The 21,283-nt window shown below is 35.5% G+C and overlaps 2 protein-coding genes across 6 annotated transcripts; one reads left to right on the top strand and one right to left on the bottom strand.

Annotated features, from left to right (window-relative positions):
* The first annotated feature begins 664 nt into the window (after positions 1-664).
* On the top strand, positions 665-3,222 carry LOC120198617 (probable beta-1,4-xylosyltransferase IRX9H). The gene is made up of 4 exons (XM_039199925.1): positions 665-1,511; positions 2,196-2,445; positions 2,559-2,778; positions 2,987-3,222. The coding sequence occupies exons 1-3, from the start codon at positions 742-744 to the stop codon at positions 2,727-2,729; spliced, it is 1,191 nt and encodes a 396-aa protein (XP_039055856.1). The 5' UTR covers positions 665-741; the 3' UTR covers positions 2,730-2,778; positions 2,987-3,222.
* Positions 3,223-3,766: 544 nt separating this feature from the next.
* LOC120198113 (symplekin-like) lies at positions 3,767-20,886 on the bottom strand. 5 transcript variants are annotated; one of them, XM_039199490.1, is made up of 27 exons: positions 20,539-20,886; positions 20,124-20,283; positions 19,679-19,771; positions 18,363-18,459; positions 17,997-18,168; positions 13,201-13,375; positions 12,732-12,848; positions 12,019-12,624; positions 11,303-11,905; positions 10,296-10,364; positions 9,708-9,821; positions 9,363-9,608; positions 9,084-9,131; positions 8,823-8,969; positions 8,305-8,466; positions 8,163-8,225; positions 6,954-7,064; positions 6,764-6,847; positions 6,621-6,668; positions 6,357-6,431; positions 5,668-5,763; positions 5,349-5,429; positions 5,196-5,267; positions 4,986-5,030; positions 4,778-4,861; positions 4,553-4,656; positions 3,767-4,250 (listed from the first exon to the last, which is right to left on the bottom strand). In XM_039199490.1, the coding sequence occupies exons 1-27, from the start codon at positions 20,742-20,744 to the stop codon at positions 4,133-4,135; spliced, it is 3,996 nt and encodes a 1,331-aa protein (XP_039055421.1). In that variant the 5' UTR covers positions 20,745-20,886; the 3' UTR covers positions 3,767-4,132. The 5 variants fall into 5 exon arrangements, with proteins under 5 accessions (XP_039055421.1, XP_039055422.1, XP_039055423.1 ...); XM_039199491.1 differs by having other exon boundaries at positions 19,679-19,765; XM_039199492.1 differs by having other exon boundaries at positions 19,679-19,762.
* Positions 20,887-21,283: the final 397 nt, after the last annotated feature.

Below are 21,283 nucleotides of genomic sequence, written 5' to 3'. Positions count from 1 at the left end.
ATATTTATATTAAATATTATAAAAATTATAATTTATTTAAATCATTTTTATGAAAAATTATTACATTTTTAATATTTGTTTATTAATATCGAAGAAAAGAGCTGTCTTAAAGCACCTAGAAGTCCTTTTCTGATATTTCTAAATAAATAAATATTTTTATAAATTAATATATTTTCTTAAAAATTATAGTAATAAAATTTGAAATAACATAATTATAAATTACATATATTTTGAATTTTTAAATTTCTAATAATAGAGACAATTTATAATTAAAAAGTACCAATTTTGGACGTTGTAGGGGTGCTAATCCTTCCCTAAACGTAACCGACCACGAATCCCTTTTTATTATTAAAAGAAAGAATTTTTGGTTATAAACGCAGATCAGTTCATCTTTTAATTGATGTTTTTCTTAAAAACTCTGTTAAAAAATAATTCTTAGGTATTCGACCTACCTGACCCAAAAGGCAGATGGCGACTCCCAAATTATTTTCAAAACCATTTATTCACATTAATTTTCCCGTCAAGTAAAAAAAAATTCGTGCCCGGACAAAAACCGGTTACGACACGCATATGCCGCAATACGCGTGACAATAAAATATAAATAAAAACAATAAAACAAAAGCTGGAAGTTGAAGACGATGAGTCTAAGCTCTTCAAAAACTACAAAAATGATTTCCCATCTCTCACTTAAACATCCGATTATTTATTTATTTATTTTTAATTTTCCTGTCAACTAATCAGATGGCTTCGATCCGTCGAACTCTCTTTCCGGCATTTCACAGCCGTTCGAGTCAGAACGGCGCTGGCGGATTCTCCTCTTCTCCGTCTAACAAGCCTTTCCACACCGGAAATACTAAACATTTCCCCTCTTCCTCCACTTCCACTCCATCAACGCTGTTGTTCACCGCCTTCAATTTAATTTACCGCCGAGGATGGCGTCGATCTTTTTGCCGCTGTCTCTTATTTTTTCTAATAGGCTTGCTTTTCGGTATTGCTCCGTTTGGACACATGGATACCGAAATCCAAGCCGAGGATTTCGCTCCTCCCGATCTCAGACCGCCAGATGTTGACCTCCAATTGGAGGATCCGATTGTTTCTTATGTTGCATTAGGCGTTAATACGCGATTGGAAGAACAAAAGGAAGTTGCCGATTCGATAGAGCCGTTAAAGCAGTTAATTGTCGTCACGCCGACTTATAATCGGGCATTCCAAGCGTATTTCTTGAACAGGTTAGGCCAAGTTTTGAGGCTAGTGAAGCCGCCTTTGGTTTGGATAGTGGTGGAGGAGAAAACGGTGTCGTTGGAGACAGCCGAGATTTTGAGAAAAACCGGAGTTATGTATCGGCACGTGGTGTCCCCGCACAATTCTAGTAACGTGAAGGACCGAGGGGTTCATCAAAGGAATGCCGCTTTGGAACATATCGAACGGCACAAGCTTGACGGCATCGTGTTTTTCGCTGACGACGACAATGCGTACACCCTCGAGTTGTTTGAAAGCTTGAGAACTATTAGGTAATTTTATGATTTTTTTTATTATTATTTTTTATGGAATCTTGCTTTTTAAGAGAGTCAACGAGGATTGCAAATTTGGGTAAAAGTGGTCCTAATCAATGTTGGGAAGTTAATGGTTCTTGAATTGTTCTTATTAACATCCTGTTTTGATGGGCAAGCAGTTGGGGATTTTGGTTTAGTAGTTGGTGATTGACTATCTGAAAAATTATTGCCATTACTAAATAGTAAGACTTGTTTGTGGATTAAATCAGCCTGTTTAGCTCTTTGTTATTTGAGTAACTGGATCTAGTTTCATTTGTTCAAGCTTCTCCTTCATTGTCTGTTTTGTTGTAATCTTGATCTGTGTTGCCCTGACTCTTTATTTTTCTCAAAATAATCTTATTCGACTCGAGTTCGGACATAGATAAAGTGTAATGATCCTCTCAGTACATAAAAAATGTTGAAAAGAAATGAGTATGCCTATGTCGGACTTGGTTAGTTGACTTCAAAATTTTAGCTGCTATTTAGAAGTTTTCCCTTTTCAAAAGGCTAATGAAGATCTTAAACTATTTTGGTTAATTCCTAGCTTGGATTGAGATCTCTCTCTGATTGTGTAATTGTAAAGAGGTTACTATGAAATGCTTCATCTTTTCCAAATCATGCTATCATACACAAATTCATAACACGCATTTTCTTGTGGTGTAGCCGTTTTGGAACTTGGCCTGTTGCCATGCTTGAACAAAGCAAAAACAAGGCAATTCTGGAAGGTCCGGTATGCAATGCGAGTCAAGTAATTGGATGGCACACAAATGAGAAAAGCAAAAGACTTCGTAGGTTTCATGTTGATATGTCAGGATTTGCTTTCAACAGCACCATCTTGTGGGATCCAAAGCGATGGGGGTACCCCTTCTCAAACCCAATTCGACAATTGGACACGGTGAAGGAGGGTTTGCAAGTATGAACCATACCATGTTGCATTTTGTACTATTTCATTGATGTTGATGTGTATTTTCTCTACAAATGTCACAGGCTCACAGCTTGATTCTAGCCTTTGTTTCTCCTATGCAGGAAACGACATTTATCGCTCAAGTAGTGGAAGATGAAAGCCAAATGGAAGGTATAGCACCTGGTTGTTCAAGGATTGTGAACTGGCATCTCCATTTAGATACCGGCAATCTTGTTTATCCCAAAGGCTGGCAACTTCAGAAGAACCTGGAGGTTACCTTGCCTATTAAGTGATGAAAGCTCGGGTCCACAACTTTTTAATGCTAAGGAGGGGGATAAACGGGTAAGAGATTCATTTCTTGATTTCCCTTGTAGTAAGTTTGACTTTTGTTATCAGAAATATTGGCCTGCCTGAGAACTAGGGAAAACAAAAACGAATGACTACGGAACAGCTCAAGACAATTGTGTATAATTTGCTTTGATTTTAATCAGATATCTAAATAATCTCTTATGCTGAAGAGTTTCTGATTGGAGCCATTTTCCTGTAACAGTAGGACCCGTGTTCTACATGGCCATTCATTAATTCAATTTATTCAGAGCCAATTTGCAGCAATCATCACCATATAGTATAGCCAAGTGCCTGCACAGTTGTTCATCTGGCAACGACCAGGAGACAAGATTTGTGATTTTTCTTGTTCATAGAATTCTGTAACATGAAATATTCTTACAGAACAAGTTCTTCTTGAGTTCCGGTACTCTGTATTTCTTTTGGAGAAATCTCCATATAAAAAAATGGGCGGTGGATTTGTTTGTGGATCCATGGTCTTTACATTGTGTATGGAAATCGATTGTGATGTATTATTGGCCTCGGCATTTTCACTTGACCTCATACTTTTTGTAAGTTAATGTTCTATCATTGTTTTCTACAATCCTTCAGAATTGGGGCAGTCGAAGAGTAATAAGTTAAACTGGTTTTATACGTTTGTCATTAATTGGATCGTATGACTTAATTGTATTGAGATTGTTGGACTATATGTGATCTTTTAATTATATGTCCACAATGAAATCAATCTGAATTGATTTGATTAATTTTTCAAATATAATATATTTAGTAATTTAAATTCAATTATTTCATATTCTATGAATGTAATGATTTATTCTAATATTTCTATTTATAACTTAGGGGTGTATTTTTTATTCACCCACATTTGATAACCTATGAAACATGGGATCGAATAAATTTCAGGGCAGTTCATTTTCATTCATATACTGCAAGGGAAATAAAAATCTATATCCCATTGTAAACTTTTTGAATTTCGAAAAATTAAACAACAAAAATTTCACAAACAAGATTAAAAAATTAGCTTTAAGGCACAACTCTTCCATGTAGGCTTGAGCCAATTCATATATTGACATTCAGTACACTCTTTTGCCTTTAAAATCAAAATTCCCCGAGACCTAAAAATCATTGAAACAGGACCCCCTGAGCCAAAACAAGGGAACCCCTCGATAGATAGAGAAACCTTATGAGGTTTATATGATACACATTCAATTTACAGATGCAAGGAAACTGCAGAAAGCTGGAGGTAACTGATGAATCCTCTTCATTGCTTATGCCTTCTCTAGAAATGCTTATTTCACGACGAACTAGGTATACGTGTTCTCATACCAAATAGAATCGGATCAACTTTGAAATATTATGTCGGAGTTGCTCCCTGAACAGAAGTGTCTGAAGAATGCAAGTTTGGCATATGTGGTTGCTGCTGCGGCTGCGTATGCTGCTCATTTGCAAGACCGAGAATCGCAAGAGTTGATCTACCAAAATGTATTAAGCAATTACAAATTACTAACATAAAAAGGCATATGATTCATGTTATGGAAATAAAAGATACTTCAATAAAAAAAAAGCCTGAACTATATGCAAAAGATACTTATGTTTCTTAATTTTGACCGAAACATTCACCCACAATGCCTTGTTAACATTAACGGGAATCGAGATCGATTTTCTGAAATAATAGTTAAATCAAAATGAAAAATAGAAGCTGGTATTTTCTTTTTTTTCTTTTTCCAGTTTTCGGCACAAGGAAGGTTCTCGATTAGAATCCAGAGAACTATACCTAGGCAGTGAACCTTTTATATTTGATTGGCTTGCATAAGAAGCTAGGGAACTCCTGAGACTGTCATATTTATTCAGTGTGCTCTCCAGTTGCGGCGGTGGCAACTGCAATCAGCAAAACATAAAATGAAAGCTGTAAGCCTAAACATTATGACCAAAGAGCCAAAGGTTCTTTCATACGCGCCAGGGAAAAGAGGGAGTTCATATGTAGTAGACCCTATTTTACCTGTAATAATACAGGAAATGAATGAGGTTGTGTCTGAACCACACACTTCAAGAACCCAACCCACAGCTTCGGCATTCTCCAGATCTACACTCAACAAACAGACAATAATTTCAGTTGTCTTGCCCGGCATGCCAATTACCAGCATAGGTGTGCAGTTCTTGTCCGGGTACATAGGCAAGTTCTTAATTAGATGGGTTGAGTTACCAACCTGTTTACTCACAAGTTTGGATAGGATTTCCATGACAAAATCGACCTAGGTACAACAGAAAATAGGGCTCAGAAGATATGGTTTCCAATTAAGTAAGAAGGTGAAACTTGCACAAACATCCAAAAACAAATTGAAACAGCCAGCCAAGTTATCCCGAAGTCAACAGATTTAGTAGCAAAATGAGATTGAGATGAAAATATGGTTACTTACCAGGGTAGGAAAAGCATCAATTGCCTGAATAACAGTTCTCATGAAAAGTAACGGAAGAGGGACCTGATCAACCTGAATTGAAAAGGAAAGAAAAGCATTAGTACATATACAAAAGTGTGGTATTAACCCCATATAAAATAGTGCATAACATACCAACTGATTCAAGGCCTTCGCTAAGACCTGCTGTGTGAAAACCGTGCGCTGCTCGAAACAAGCTGAGCAAGCATCTGTTATCTGGAAAAATTTTAAAAGGACCAGACAAGTCAGCTAGAGGGAACATGTAAAAGAAGATGCAACCAGCCATTAACCTCTCAAAATGAAAATTGTTTTGCAGATTGTAGTGCTCCAAAGTTTGCTTAGCAAAGGGGAAGAAAATGGCAGCCCTAGGTTTGATTACATCCTACTTGGTCAGGGAGAGAATAGATTCCTTCGATCAGGGAAACTATAAGATTCAGTTATATAAACAACGCACCTTTTTGAGTGGAGGACCACCTTTTTCAGGAACGATGTCATGGATAGCTACCAATACTTCAGCAGGGGTCAAGGCAGGACCTGTGTGGGCTGAACCCTGCAAGAACAAAGGAAAGAAAAACACTTTGAATTACAGTTTTGTCTCATCAATCAAAATTCTTTAAGCTAAGAAAATATATTGAAAAACAGCCATAAAACAAAACTTGTAGGCTACCTATACTAGTTCTTTGCTTCCAATCTAAAGAAGAGACTGAATAGTAGCGTCTGGGTGCAGATGCAACAACATTGTGAAATATTTGAACTTTATAACAAACTTGAATGGATAGGTTTTCTTTAATGCACATCTATTATGTTTCAGTATTGACATTCTTTCTCATTTTTATTAATGAAATATGATTTTATTTTATTTATTGTAAAATTTGAGAAAGGCAAAAGGCAAACTACAACCACGAGACCATAAATCAAATATAATAAAATCACTATCTTCAGGATTTATTGATTCTAAAGGTGTCTTGTTTCTTCCTTCGGAATAATAAAGTAGGGTAGTGATATGAAGCAACTTCTAAGAGTACACAAAATAAATAGAGCAAACTCGTCCCAAAATTTCATATCTAGGAGTTTAAGGGTAAACATTACCCTATTCAAGGCAAAAAGATATTACAATTGAAAAAGAATAGCATTCACATGTACCTGCAATATGTGAGCAAGTGCCAGCTGGAACTTTTCCAGTGGAAGGTCAACAAGCCGAGGAAAAATAGGCAACACCTGAGAACGGTTAATGGTTATACCCAACATGATTAAAGCTACATTTTCAGCTTTAAGATATTTAGCTGAGCATATGAAATCAGATCAACACCACTAATAAGTCACCTTTACTTTGTTTTTCTAAATGAAATGAATGCACATAGTCAGGCTAAGAGATTGAACAAAGAAAGAAGGAAATTCAGAACAAACCTCATTCTTGGAAAGTGAAGATAGCATTGGAATAAGAATGGTAGCATCCTGCAAGTAAACAGCCATAAGGGTGTTCATAAGGCAAACCGTAATCATTAGGAAAGACTGTGAGAGGCAGAAATCATATGAGCTAAAAAAGAAACCTTCAGCTTAGTCTCATATAAATGCTTCACAGTGGCTACTAAATCAAGAGAGGGAGTTGTCTCTTGGGTCAATACTTGCAGCACCTTAATAGAAAACAAAACCACTATCAGTGTCATTCAAGAATAAACAGAAGAAATAAAGTTGCAAAGCTAAAATAAATTTCAGAATAGAAATGGAGATAGAGCCTACCAGTGTTAACAGATTTTCACTTCCTTGGGGTGGGTCAGATATTATTCGGAGCAACTGAGAATTAGACTGACCCAAGGCTCTAATTACAATAGGCATATGGCGATGAAAAGCCTACGTCAACAACAAATAGAGGACAAATGAAGGTACTAATAAAAGTTACATTTTCGATTATACAAGGTAACAACAATAATAAAGATGAAAGTTGAAGCATCCAACAAGAAGGTTCTAGGTTCAAGCATCCATGAAGGTTTAAAAAGAGGAAAGGGGACAATCTAGACGGCATCTGGCAGAATCATATATAAAGTACTGATAAAAGTTACATTTTCGATTATACAAGGTAACAACAATAGTAAAGATGAAAGTTCAAGCATCCAACAAGAAGGTTCATGGTCAAGAAAGGATCCTATATCCATTAAGATTTAAAAGTGGAAGGGGGCCAATCTAGGCAGCATCTGGCAGAATCTCTCGAGTTTTCTTACATTACTGCACATATGGCTTGGTAATTATCAATGACTCACACTTCCCCATGCAAAGGCAGTCATTGATTCTCACAAAATGTTCACAATTATGTGCTGAAAGAAAAGAGAATTCCATAGTGCATCCGCCTATATTCGGTAAGGATGTAAAACTTGCAACAACCAAGGGCCATAAACAAAAAGATCGAATCACATGATAACTTGACCAAAATTAAACTCGGCCTTGACTTCAAGTTAAAGTGCCAACCTAATGAAATCAAGTAATAGATAACAGATCGACAAAGAATCATGGTTTAGTTAAATAAGATAAACTAAACCAAGGAACCAATTATTAGCTTTAAAACTGGTTCATACCTACACAATTTATATTCGTATTTACATGAAGCATACTTGAAGATCAAATTCAAACTTTCAATCAACCTAACTGCAGGCAGCTTAGGAAATACCTACATTATGAATGCCCAACAAAAGTGACCTTAGGCTTTCAGAGATTAGGTACAACATAAAAACCAAATCATTCTACAACTTGTGTGGTTTCTGGGAAACATATGCTCTTATTTCATTTCTATCACTGTAACAGATGAGAAGTTGCAACCCATGCAATATTTCTGTGGAGCTACATCAACCTCCCATACACCAGAAAACAGATTACAAGGACATGCAGCCTAATCTAATCTGTTCCTAATAATTAGATGATGAACAATAAAGAAAGCCAGAAACATACAAGACACACCTGCTTTACAACTTTTGGTGCTCGCCCGTAAATATCAAATAAGAGTTGAAGAAGACTAGGCTTCTGAAAAAGGAGGGGTAAAAAAACCAATTAGACCACAAATACACATAAAATGGCAAAGAAACAATCAACAGAAGCAAACCTTTGTGCATAAAGCAAAAAACAGAGAAATGAGTCGTTGAGCTTCAGGAAATGACACTACTGAAAGACTATTACTTGCTGATTCTGTATTTCCGGGGTCAATTCCAGATGCTCTGGGCTCTGAAAGTTGAGATCCACTAGTAGACATGTCCGCACTTCCAACCTGAAGAATTTTCAGCAAGAAAAATTATGATAAAATTTTGAAACAAATTAAAGATTGGAAACAGTCTTCACTTTTATCAATCAAGTCCAGACATGTTCAAATGCACACTGCATAGCTACTTGTACTAGACTGAAAAAAGGTGATATAAGCTGAAAATGGCTCAGGGTCTCTGGCAAGGCATACAAGATAACTCACAATAAACCATGACAACAAAACAACAATACAGTGAATACAGATTTCAATCATATGCAAATACCAACAAAAGCCCAAATATATTAATCTAACAAAGCTAAATATTGAAGTTTGACAAACTTTTGAAAACAAACAAGCAAGGGGCTTTAGAAGATATCCCTAACCTCCCTTTCGACTCTTTCATCAATGGATCCAAACTGCATAAACTCGGAACCTGCAGCACGCTGATCCACAGCCGACAGCAACATATTTGTTGCAAATTTCTCAATTTCCCCAGATATGTAGTTCAGCTGATAAAGTTTGTTTGCAACCTGTACAGTATAAATTCAGGAAAGTGAGAAAAGACTTGTCTTCGCAACAGTGAGCCAAAATCTTTGAAAGCTTGATAACGGACAAAAGATGTTACAAAGGAGCAAGTTGATTACCAGCCTGATAGCTTTCCCTCGAATGTCATCTTGAGAATGAACAGCACACTGCCATCCGGGAAGAGTAATAAATATAAGAAAGCAAAACAAAGGCAAAAATAAATCATGAATAGCCTAGGAAAACTGAATGATATTTCTCATGTAAGAATGGGCTTTCTTACAGGTAAACTAAACATTAATTAAAATATGGGATAATTATAAGGCAAGAATTCAACAAATGCAGATTTATGCATGAAACCAACAAACAATTCCTTGCTAAAATTGCCATAGCGAACTTACCTTCAGTGCTATACCTAAGCAGGCTTGTCGATTATTTGGACGTCCCAAAATTAAACTCCAGACCACACCAAGGCCCTGCGTCACACGTTCAGCATCACGAATCTCTTTCCCAGTAATATCAAACACATCAGAAGAGCAGATATCATCTAATAGTTTCAAGGCAGAGTCGGGCAGAAATGGAACTTCACCAAGAAGTCTGCTAAATGACTTATCTGAGGCTGGAAGAGTGTCCAGCAAAGATTTGGACTGCAGAAAAGTAAACAAGATAAATCCATTACCTTTATTTTTTCTTGGGGGGTGGGGTGAGAGGGAAGTTGAAGTTGGTTCTGTTAAATAAGAGCTTACCACTTCCAGGAGAAATTTTTCATAAAGGACAGCAGCATATGAAGAGTTGTCAACTGAATTTGTAACTGTGAGAGAATAAAGATGGTACAGAACTTGCAATACAATCTCGTGACCCTGAGAAACGTCAATATAACACGACTTTATACAACTTGCAGTAATATGTTCGAATGTCAAAACAAAAGAAATTAGGTCAGACAGATAAAATCTACTACAGTAGGAACTGGAATCCATCAAGTTAGAAATTGAATAAACAAGAAAATTGGTTTCAAACTTTCCTTCTTGACCAAATAAACAAGAAAAACAATCAAATTGAACCATACTGTATAGAACAAAGATAGCATCCCAACCAAACAATCAACGAGAAACAACCATCATACCAGTACAACAAAAACATTATCAAATTAATCAAAAGCAAACTATTTGCCTAAAGAAAATACTCTGTCGCAGACGCCAAAGATGCATAAGAGTAGAATTGATCAAATGAAATGTAAATCATGTTATAAACAGAAGCATACACTTGAGTAGAACTAAACAAAAGGAAGAGAGTCAAAATTAAAAGCAGCAAAGAAAAAATTACAATTTGAATACCTTTTGTTGTTGGTAATCCACGACAATTTGTTTCCCCAACATGACGATAATGTCATCACCGGCATCAATCTGATAGGAAACATAACCACATGTTATTTTGAATGTCATCTTGCATAGGCACTTAATAGAACAAAGAATTGAATGCTAATAGTCTAAAGGTCTAAAATTTGAGAAATCATCCAACATAATTCTAGATGTTATTCAAGTATGCAATTTAGTAAAATAAGAGGCAGGACCATTTTGCCAACTGGTCAAGTCCAGGATATGCAAAGGGAAAAGAGGACTCCCACACATTGAGAAAAGGAATAGAACATTACTTCAGTATCCCTTAAAGGAAACTAAAGAATTTCAGTTTCAGAAAAGCCATACCTTCTAAAGAAGACTTTTTTTACATGAAACAACCATATTTTCTCAAATCTATTCACAAAACCACACGGGTGGTTTGTTCCCCCCAAAATAAAACTATAAAAATAACACCAATAGATTTTCCCTAAACCTGTCCAATGTATTAGTTGTCAATACACAGTGCATAGCATATTTGCCAAGCACTTCAACAGCAGTTCATTAAGAAAAATGGAAAAGCTTATACTATAACTTGCAATTTGCCTACTAGCCTTTGAAGAAGACTGCTTTTCCACAGAACCGCTGACACACTATCATTCATATTTGAATCTCTATTGCTCTAAAAGAGGTGATTGCCTCTGTTCTCAAGTAATTTTAGATGGTACTAGAAGAGCTTTTAAGGCAAATAACTAAGCGGGTGAGTTCAGAAAAAAAAAATCTTTAAGCATTCATCTACAAGTCTATATCTATTATTCAGTATGTAAGCTCTGAACTGATGTTAAGGCCTTACTCATGATTTAATCAGCAGCAATTTCCATGATAACAAATGCCAAGATTTAAAACAGTACAATGTTATGTCGGGAAAGAGAAAAAGCAGCAGCAAACATTCAGAGAATAAAGACAAATCATAATGTATACATATATAAATATATGTAGCATGTCACCTGTGCAACCAAACGGGAAAGTAATGCCATGCGCGTTTCGTTACAGTCTGACCAATAAAGATGCAGGTATGATTCAGCAATCTGTTGAACTGCTGATTTTCTCACACTTCTTTTCTGCTCTTCAGTTAGCTCAACATATAATGGTAGCACAGGTAAATCACGACCAGTCTCATCCAAAGAAGATATGGTTATAGAACCTAGGAAATTCTGATCAGACTCTGGAGACAATGATTCTTCGGTCTCGTGTTTCACTTCGGCATCTGCTTTCAATTCAGCTGATTCTACAACATCCATATATGGAGAAACTGTGCGGTTGGTAGAACTATTGACCTCTAGAATTGGAGCAATGTCTTCTTCACCACCCACATCTCCTTCGGGAGATGGTTGCTCAACACCAGCAATTGATGAACCTTCTATTATCATATCATTGCTTTGAATGTTATGCATAGAGCGCACAGGAGGGGTTTCGACAACTGGCACTGAAAGAGGCTTATTAGAAATAGAACCATCAAATTCAGACATTGCAGTTCCACTGTCCTCCAGAACAGGTGTGGATGACATTCCAACTACAGCAGCCCGTCGTGGATCTAGGCGACGGGGATCCTGAAAAGGTTAGTGTCAACTTCCATTTGACTAAATGCATTTATAAAGATCCTAACCTGGGAAGGTTAAAACATTTTGAAAATAAACATATGATGACAGAAAAATGCAGTTACCCTTCTTGGGTCGCGTTTTGAATCTGCAGCAAAATTATTGACAGTAGATGTATCAGATATGGATGAACCAGTTGTAGCAGCTGAAGTAACAGGCAGTTGGGGTGTGGAAACAGGAGGGTGCAAATTTGTTGGAACAGGAGGTGGAACAACTTGAACCCGACTATTTACACTAATGGCTTGCTGAGTTGTAGGCAGTGTCCCAACCTTCGATAATGGAGGAGGACTTTTAGGCAAGTGCCTCATATTTGTGATGACAATCTCAGCCAGCAGGTCAGGATGAATTTTTGAAATAAGAATTTCAAGAGATTCAGCACCTCTTTCTCCTTCTGCAAGTAAAGCACCAATCATTGCAATCATTTGCTCAACAGGAGTTAAATTATCATCCGAAAGTGGAATATTAGGAGATGCTCCATTTACAGAAGAAAAATCCTGCCCGGAATCGTTAATTTGAGTGGGTGGTGTGAGTGTCGAGTGGGAATTGGGACCAGAGCGAATACGCTTGGAGGCCATTTCAAAACTATTTGTTAGTTCTTCATTATCTTGAGACATAGATCTTTTCTTTGACACATCCCCTAAAATATATGCTTGGCTTGATGCTTGATCATCCTGAAAACATTTTTTATTTACCATAAGAATCTGGTAAAAAGCTATGAAGCATTGAAACCAGTTACTCCAATTATGTACTGAACAGTTTTTTCAATGAAAATCAGTACCCTGGAAGCACGCTCACGCTCACTATTTTTTATCAACTTTTCAACCTGTCTGATGACTTGATCAGCAGCATCCCCTGCGTTCATTGCTCGTAGAGCTCTAAGCAATCTCTCTCTCGACTGTTCATCAAAATAAATATCCAACTTGTCAGGTGCAAGAGCACTAAATAGCCCCTAAAAGTTAAAATTGCTGGTTGTAAAGGCCTATGTTCCATTTTTACATTCAACTAGCCAGGAGTAGTCAACATAGCATTTGTGATGCATAAAATCCAGTGACCTTCGAATAATAATTCCACCAAGAATGTGATCAGTCATTTAGAGAGAATAATAAAAAATTAAAAGTACTAGAAGACGGTGATATTCAGCAGCCAAAATTTAACTGATCTGTGTACATATTAGTTTCACCAAAAGACATCATTTACCTCTAGATTTTGTATTCAGAATTCCCCCCCCCCCCAAAAAAAAAAAATACCTCTAGAATGGCTGGATAAGTACACCTCAGGAATCCCAAAAATGCAGTCCTCAAGGAATACTGAATACTGGCTTTATGACATTCCCTCACCGTCTCAAAGTTTGGATTAAAATCAAGCAGTGCAGAAAGAACAGTGCCGTAGTGGAGGGGTCTCTTCCTTGCTATGGCAGCAAGACTGACAAACAAAAAAGGGTATAAATTACAGAAAAATAATATAAAGTATCTCTAGCATTGGAAAAAATATTCTAATTCCACACAATCAAACAACTACAAGAATGAAAAAATAATTGCCGAGACTTATAGCTATTTCTAGACAAGATAAAAAAAAAAGAATACATTTTTGAGACATTTTATGTGTTGCCACAATCAATCTAAACTTCAGATCAAGGTTAGCTTTCCATTCAAATATTAAAGATAAGAGTGGCACAATTAGAAGAAGCTCATTTCTGATTCCTTCATCCTAAGAGCCCCACAATAATTTAGCGACCCCCCCCCCAACCCAACACCCTTTCTCTATCAATGATAAAACTTTAAAGCAGTACGTAATCAGATGAACCCAAAAGAAAACCAAAAGAGCAGTTGCATAACATAAGCAAAACTTAAGCAACACATTGTAACGCCAGAACAATATTTCTAAGCAAGGACTCAACAAGTATACAAAGACCTTCAAAACATACAAGAGAAAAACCCTAGATTAACCATCCATCATTGACAAAAGTCTGTTTAATCACTAACTTTTACCCCAGAGAAAAACAATCTTCCCTGAAATCAACTAATCCTCCCTATCACTCCAAGACTTCTGTAATTTGCTCAGCACTGCAGTCAAACCGAACTTTCTACCAACTTTCGCCAATATTTCCAATGAAGCTCTTTATAGATCAAGCTAATCTCCACATTCCATAAGTACAGTAAAAATTTCTCTAGAATCTTTTTAACTATCATCAAAGAACCAACAATTTGGCAACAAATTCTTAACTCTTAAGCAGGATACCCAGGAACAATAGACAGCCAAAAAAAGACTCTAAAAGAAAGCTGCACTTTCAACCACTTTTGGTTTCAAACATAAAACAGTTCAGTATTAGAACTTGAACATATCTTATGACTAATGGACACACCATATCTCATAAAAATTAGTCAAATGTCTCAATTCAAAATCCACATTCTAGGTCAACTGAAACTATAGCAGGATTCAAGACACATGCACATTACAGACAATTAAATAAATAAACATGCATAAGAAGGTGATACTCAACCCAACAGTATTACCAGAAAAGAACATTAAGTACTCTTATGTTCTTCCACACAAGACACCCTTTAATTACAAATTCCAAGAACAATGGATTTAAAAGAATTAACACATTCAGTTTTTCTCCATATATTCTGTATATATAGAGAAGACAATTCAAGTAATCAAGTTAACTAAAGACGCCAACCAATAATTCAAATTAAACATGCTCTAACTAGGCAGGCGAAGATATAACTCTATGAACAAAATTTGCCTCACAAACGTTCCCTATATTTTACAGGTAAGTAAACTCAACATGATCCAGCTGAAAGAATTTATTTCAAGCAGTTCTAAAGTGAGAAAAATAAGAGTAAATCCTTAAACAGCAACCCTTCATTAGCAGTAAAACAAATACAATATGAATGTCTCTTCAATCACTGAAGGATTGGCTCTTATCATGCTATTGAGATCAGTTCAACATATTCAACAAGGCTTACATTTTAAGAGCGCTGTTGAATTTTCAAATAGCTCAAGTTACACAATAGTTTAAAATCACTTCCCAGAGAGATCTTTTATGGAATGCCATTCAAAACAGTGACTCAAGCAACTTCAGACATTGAACTATGACTTCATGGTTATTTTAAGCTACATAAACTTACACCCACATTAACAGTATATACAGACATCAACTAAAATAAAAGTAATCCAAATGATGTCAGGTCAGCACTGTTGAAAAATACATACACAGGGTATTATGGGGAAAATGCCATTGTCCGCGTGAAAGTAATAGCAACACCAAAGCAAATAACTCAAATTTTCATGGCAGGTATCTAGTCATGCATAATGCTGGCAAGCATGCAGCGAACCATTGCATCCTCCCTCAAGGGAGTCGGATAAAAAAAGTATTACTAAGAAATCAGACAACCTTATGTATTACTCTGATTTACGAAAAAAAGATCCTCAATGGATGCAACCACTAAAACCATGAAGACCAATATTGCAACTAGGCATGCCTACCTACAACACCTGTCTTTTGTATACAATGGCCAACCAACAGACATCACATAAATAAAAAAACTATCAGAAACCTTCTTTCAAAAGTAATACTCAAATTTGTCAAGGTTCCAACCACCTTCAAAAATCTAAAACTATTTCCATGTTGAAACTGCAATAAGATGCCTTTAAAAAAACTTCAGGTTCACACAGTCATGCTCAAGTAATTCATAGAACCTAGGCACATATCATGCAGGGAACAGTCCTACAAAGTGACAGAGTTCAAGCAATTTATCTTTTTAGCATATAATATTTTCTAACAGTTAAAATGACAGTATTTGGCTACTTATAATCAATAATATTAACATAATAAAGGCTTTAATATTGCAAACAAGATTCTTTGACCATTTTAAACCCAGTTTATTCTTTACAATTCCGGACAGTTCACCAGATATCAAATATATAAGTCAATACCACCCATCTTTCCCTGCTGCTAGATATCCTATAGTATACACAATTTTGATCTTAATTATAATGAAGATGCTATCTGACAGGAAATGCTCCTGCATCATCATCTTTTATGAAAACAAAACAGAGAATGTACTTATAGCATAACCACCAATTATGTGGGCAAACCTGCTAAACATACAAAAGATGGTGCAACCTGCAAACTTAACTTCACTTTGTTCTTGCAATATGAGTATTTACATCCAAAGAAATAAATTATATATTATTAACAATGGACCAATGAACAAGCTTGAAGTACATACCATCTCACCATACAAAAGTTCTTAGCAATTTTCTAGACATGCTTGCAACAAGACTGAGTATTATCTTCAAAATTCTGATATCTTTTGTTTTTGGCCAAAAACATTCCCTCTAGCTGTAAGTTGTAATAAACACTATACATTTTGGACCTATACAATAAAGGTTGGTGATTAAAATAGTAAGGAAAGAAGCTGCTAAGATAAAAACTCAGAGGAAACTAGGAAGTTTTGATGATGATGATGGTACAAAGTTTTTTTTTTTTTTTTGATAGAAGATGGTACAAAGTTTATGATGAAGCAGTCTCCCTTGTGGAAGTGAAAAACCTCCCTACAATGTCAGCCAAACTATAAAAAAGTGTACATTTTAAACCAATAGAGAGAATATATATATCTGATCATTTGTTATCGTTTGTTAAACAATCATAATATAATACCACTCCTTGAAAATAATTTAGGATAACTTGCCTCAAGCAAAAACCGTTGCATGACATAATAATGCTTGCCTATATGCAGATAGAAACTAGTTGAGGCGTGACAGTGTCAATGGGTATAAATTCAAAGATTTTACATCCATCTTTCGCATCAAATCATTCTTGTGCCATGCAGTTTAATGTATTTCAAAGAACCAAGTCAAAAGACAGCCAATCAATTATCTTCCAAGAAAAGTAACTAACAGCTGAAGTGCTTGCAGAGAATGTGGTCAGATGTCTTATTGTTGACCATAAAACCAATAAACTTAGCAACATGAAAATAATGCAGCATCACAAACATAGGTATAACAATAATTGTAAACCATAGAATGGAAACATTTATGGTAGCAGGACAATCCCCAGTTAAAAAGAATTTTGATTATTAAAATACTTAATGTGCATCAACTGTTGTAAAAATAACCAATACATTTTAAGGTAGCTTGCATATTTTCAGCTGTTCAATTATACAGCAGAGACCAAAAAAATTATATGATCCCCCTAATAATTTACTTCATTTCCTGACCACCAAGTTTCTCAGCATGAGTTGACTGATGATTATGTCCATTGCTTAACCATTCCTATCATTGGCCAATGGTGCTCCATAGTACAGATAAATGTTAACATTATCTAGCCCTGTAACTCCCAATATCTGCACCAGCAATGCAGCAGCATCCAGGGCCATTAACTCCTCAAAAGAGAGCTGAACAACATGCTGCAGTGTTATCACAAACAAGCACTTGAACTTGTACTAAAACCTGCTTCCAAGCTTTCAGCAATCCCTCCAAAAGTTTTAAAGAAGTAAAACAGAGGGAAAATTCTACACACAGTGCAGTTCTCATATTATAAAATTTAATATTGATTTATCATATGGACAGTAAAGACAATTGATGAGTATGCATAAATAAAAGTGCCATTACAAAACTCTCTGACCTTCTGGCTTGAAAGTAAGAACTATTCAGTTATGACAGGATATAATTACTTAGAATAAAACGGAAAAAGATGAATATGCAAATAAAGCTCCCATAATGGGAAAAGCAAAAGGGCAATCTGCAGCATTCTTGAACAAGTAAGACTTAGCACCAACGCTTATCACCCCAAAATCAAAAGAAAAAACTTTTTCACCTCCACTGAAACAATTATATGTCCTAATATGGAGCTTAGGAGGAAGAGCAAACATGTACAGCTTTATAATCCCCTAATGATTTTAAACTCCACATGTCCAGATTTTATAGAACACTAGGTAATGAGAAGTGCCTAGAAAAATGACACAAGAAAAAGGAAAAGATGGAATACAATAAATTAGGAATAAAAACAACTCACTACTGGTAACAAAAAGCTCACCAATTGACAATATTGATTGTTACAGCTCCAGGGAGACAACTGACTGGTTGCAACATGTCAAGTAAAACAAAAAGAGTCTTGTTCGCATCTGATGTTAGAGAAACTGGATCCAAAATAGGATGAGTACCACCTAGCCATGATATATTAAAAGTCCGTCTACTTCCTCTGGTAGCTATAGAAACATTAAAAGGAATAAATTTCCATATATATCAGTAACTATAGAATATATAAATATGGAGATACTATAAATGAAAAACAAAACAGAAGTTCTATGCAAACCCAAAAATTCAAACTCCCAAACATGGCTATATGACCCTTAAACCAAACCATGTCCTAGTGGAGCCCTTCACAACTGGAATGCAATACCTTCAAACTTTTCATGATAACCATTGTCGGGCGTAAAAAGCAAGATGTATGTCTCCAAAAATTTCAGCGCCAGCAACTTTATCCCAACTGGACCAGGCTACAAGTTTAATGAGAAAACATAGATTAGATATGATTAGCGAGTTAATAATATGAAATCACTGTAAAATTAAATAATTCTCAGAAGACAATAATTTATAAGAGTGACAATAGTGATAGAGAAGAAAAGAACATAAATAAGTATAAAAAAATATCAAACAAATACCACTACGACCAAAACAACATTAGACCAATAGCACAGCCTAATACAACATTAGACCTGCACAGCCCACCTCGATCCCTTAAGGGGAAAATAAGGGATCCAGAATAGCAAATTTTCACTGTTTCTCTGACTTAAAAGAACAATCTCCCACAAGAATTTTCAGAGCCAATTGCTCAAATCAAGGCATCAAGTCAAGAGCCTTATCCATTTATCGCTGATCCTTTGGTGCATAAAGGTTGCCCCAGATATGCATTTTAGTAAACAAAACTTTAGCATCAGTCACCACCTCAAGACAAGACAAGTATTTGTTTAACTCTCATCTGATAACTGTTATAAAAGAGATACTCAAAACTTATGCTGTGTCATTTTGATCACATATCACGTTGAAATAAAAAGCTTTGTAACACAGTTTCTTTATATAGTAAACATGGACATAAATGAAACCTAATATCCAAAAATTGTTTATTATAGTTAACATTAAGAAGCTACTCTTTTTTACACAACCACCAATCAACCAGCCTTCCCCAAGGGAAGGAAAACACAGACAGACAGAGAGAGAAGTGTTTGATAAATCAGTAACAATTTTCAATTAATTAAATTTTTTTAGTTTGTGGCCTTTTAAGGATACAACTTTGTTCGATCAATCATTCACAGCACCACTTCCTCAAAAATAATAAATGAAACATATTAAGTAGTTAAAATCTACCAATGTCATCTATCTGCAACTTTTGAAGTATCATTTTATAACATCATTACATGGCCATATGTTTTAGCAAAATTTTCCTATATGCCATTTTTTAAAATTACTGTTTTATGAGAAAACTCTATTAAATGATAAATCTCTTTCTTAAAGAAAATCAACCAAAATTTATGTTGTATATAAATTTTCAACGAACAACCAACCAGCTCTCCTAGAATTAGTTCAATAGTAGAAGGTCAGCATTTAATTTAGTATTTCAATTTATCAAACAGCACCTACCTTGGTCAAAATAGTCAACCATTGAAAATTAGCCAATATTTGTTAAGATCTTGGAAAGCCAAAGTAAATATGCCATACCTGCAATGCAATGGAAAACACACCTTCCTTGAACCTAACCATCCACATCCATAGTTCCTGAACCCACTGGTCAACTTTTCCATACTGCTGAAACTAAAATTTCCAGAAAATGAAATTTAAGCATAGGTAAGAAACCAAATATTTTGACATAAAAATGAAAAAACAAGATAACAGGACTGAATCATCAATTTTTTGGGTAGTCCAAAAACTGATGCAAAGACACTACATCAAGTGGTTAAAATATCACCAAGAACTCAATCAGAGAGAACAGTAACTAAAAACCAGCAGCAAACATTAATGATTCAAAGCACATACATTGAAAATCTAAAAGTATTGTGCTCCAATTGTACATGGTGGCATAAAATACAATCAAAAAAGGGAAAACTGCTAAAAGAATATTGGATTAGGTTCGGACTACAGGTTCAATTAAAAGGCAGAAAGTAACCTGTAGTGTCATTTCTTCCAGGACACTGCAGAAGAAGTGTGTGCCAGTAACAATAGATTGTTTCACAACATCTGAGTCAACATCCCTCAAGAACGCTACTAAAACTGGTACAAGTACAGCAGAATGCTCTATCGTTCTCAATGCAATATCTTCAATTATCCTGCCAACCAATGAACAAAAAAAATACATAAGACATTATAAATATAACATCAGAGAACAAATTAAAACAATTATTCCTAAGCAATTGGATCAGTAATGTGTATAATCTTAACATGAAACATTTCGAAAAATTGCAGCTCCTTAATCACAGAAATATTAAAACTAAGAAGCAGTTAAGCATAAAGCGACAGGATATAAAATATTTAAAATATATTTTTATATGTAGAAAAATAAAGAATTAGGGTTTGAAACTCACTCGAGAAGAAATTTCCTGACGAGAGTATGAGGAGAACGCTGGAGGTCGGCTACGTAGGGGAAGAGATCGGCGGCGGAGGAAGAATCGAGAGAGGAAAGAATGTCCCTGGCCTGTTTAAGAGAGGAAAGCTTCACGGCCAAGTCGGAGTGGTTGAGAGCGGCGGTGAGGAGAGAGAGGGCTTGGTCTCTAGAATCTACAACGTTCATGGCTTCGGTCTTTCCCCCAATAGAAATTTGATTGATTTTTTGTGGGAATTGTGAATATAGGGGAAACGGAGTTAGGGTTTTGAGGGGTAAGGGCTTAGACGCGGAGGGCGGTTCATATGAAAAAATTATGAGGCTGGAGAGGGGAGGATTTTTTTATTTTATTTTTTCGGTGTTATCTTTTTCTTGATTTTATGAGGTCAAAGTGGAGATTTCATTTGTAAGTTTACCGTTTTGTTTCCCCTTTTTATACTAGCCATTTCCGTATTTTACTCTACGGTAAAATAATCCAACAGTGAATCGACTATTATATGCCGAAGACATGGTCTATTATTAATTGATAAAATGATAAAAAAAATTGTATTTATATTATTTTAAAATAATTTAAAAAATTTAATTCTTACATTTCTGTTTTTTTATTAATTTAATAAAATTAATTTATTTCTGATAAAATATATATATATATAGATTAATTTTAAATATTACGTACTTGTTATATTAAAATTCGGATATGATATGTTAAATATTTTACTAGATTTGGG

The sequence above is a fragment of the Hibiscus syriacus genome, unplaced genomic scaffold (genome assembly GCF_006381635.1).
Source record: "Hibiscus syriacus cultivar Baekdansim isolate YM2019G1 unplaced genomic scaffold, ASM638163v2 tig00117056_pilon, whole genome shotgun sequence".
Lineage (NCBI taxonomy): Eukaryota > Viridiplantae > Streptophyta > Magnoliopsida > Malvales > Malvaceae > Hibiscus > Hibiscus syriacus.
Note: the sequence above shows the minus strand (reverse complement) of the source record. Positions and strands in the feature narration are given on the sequence as shown.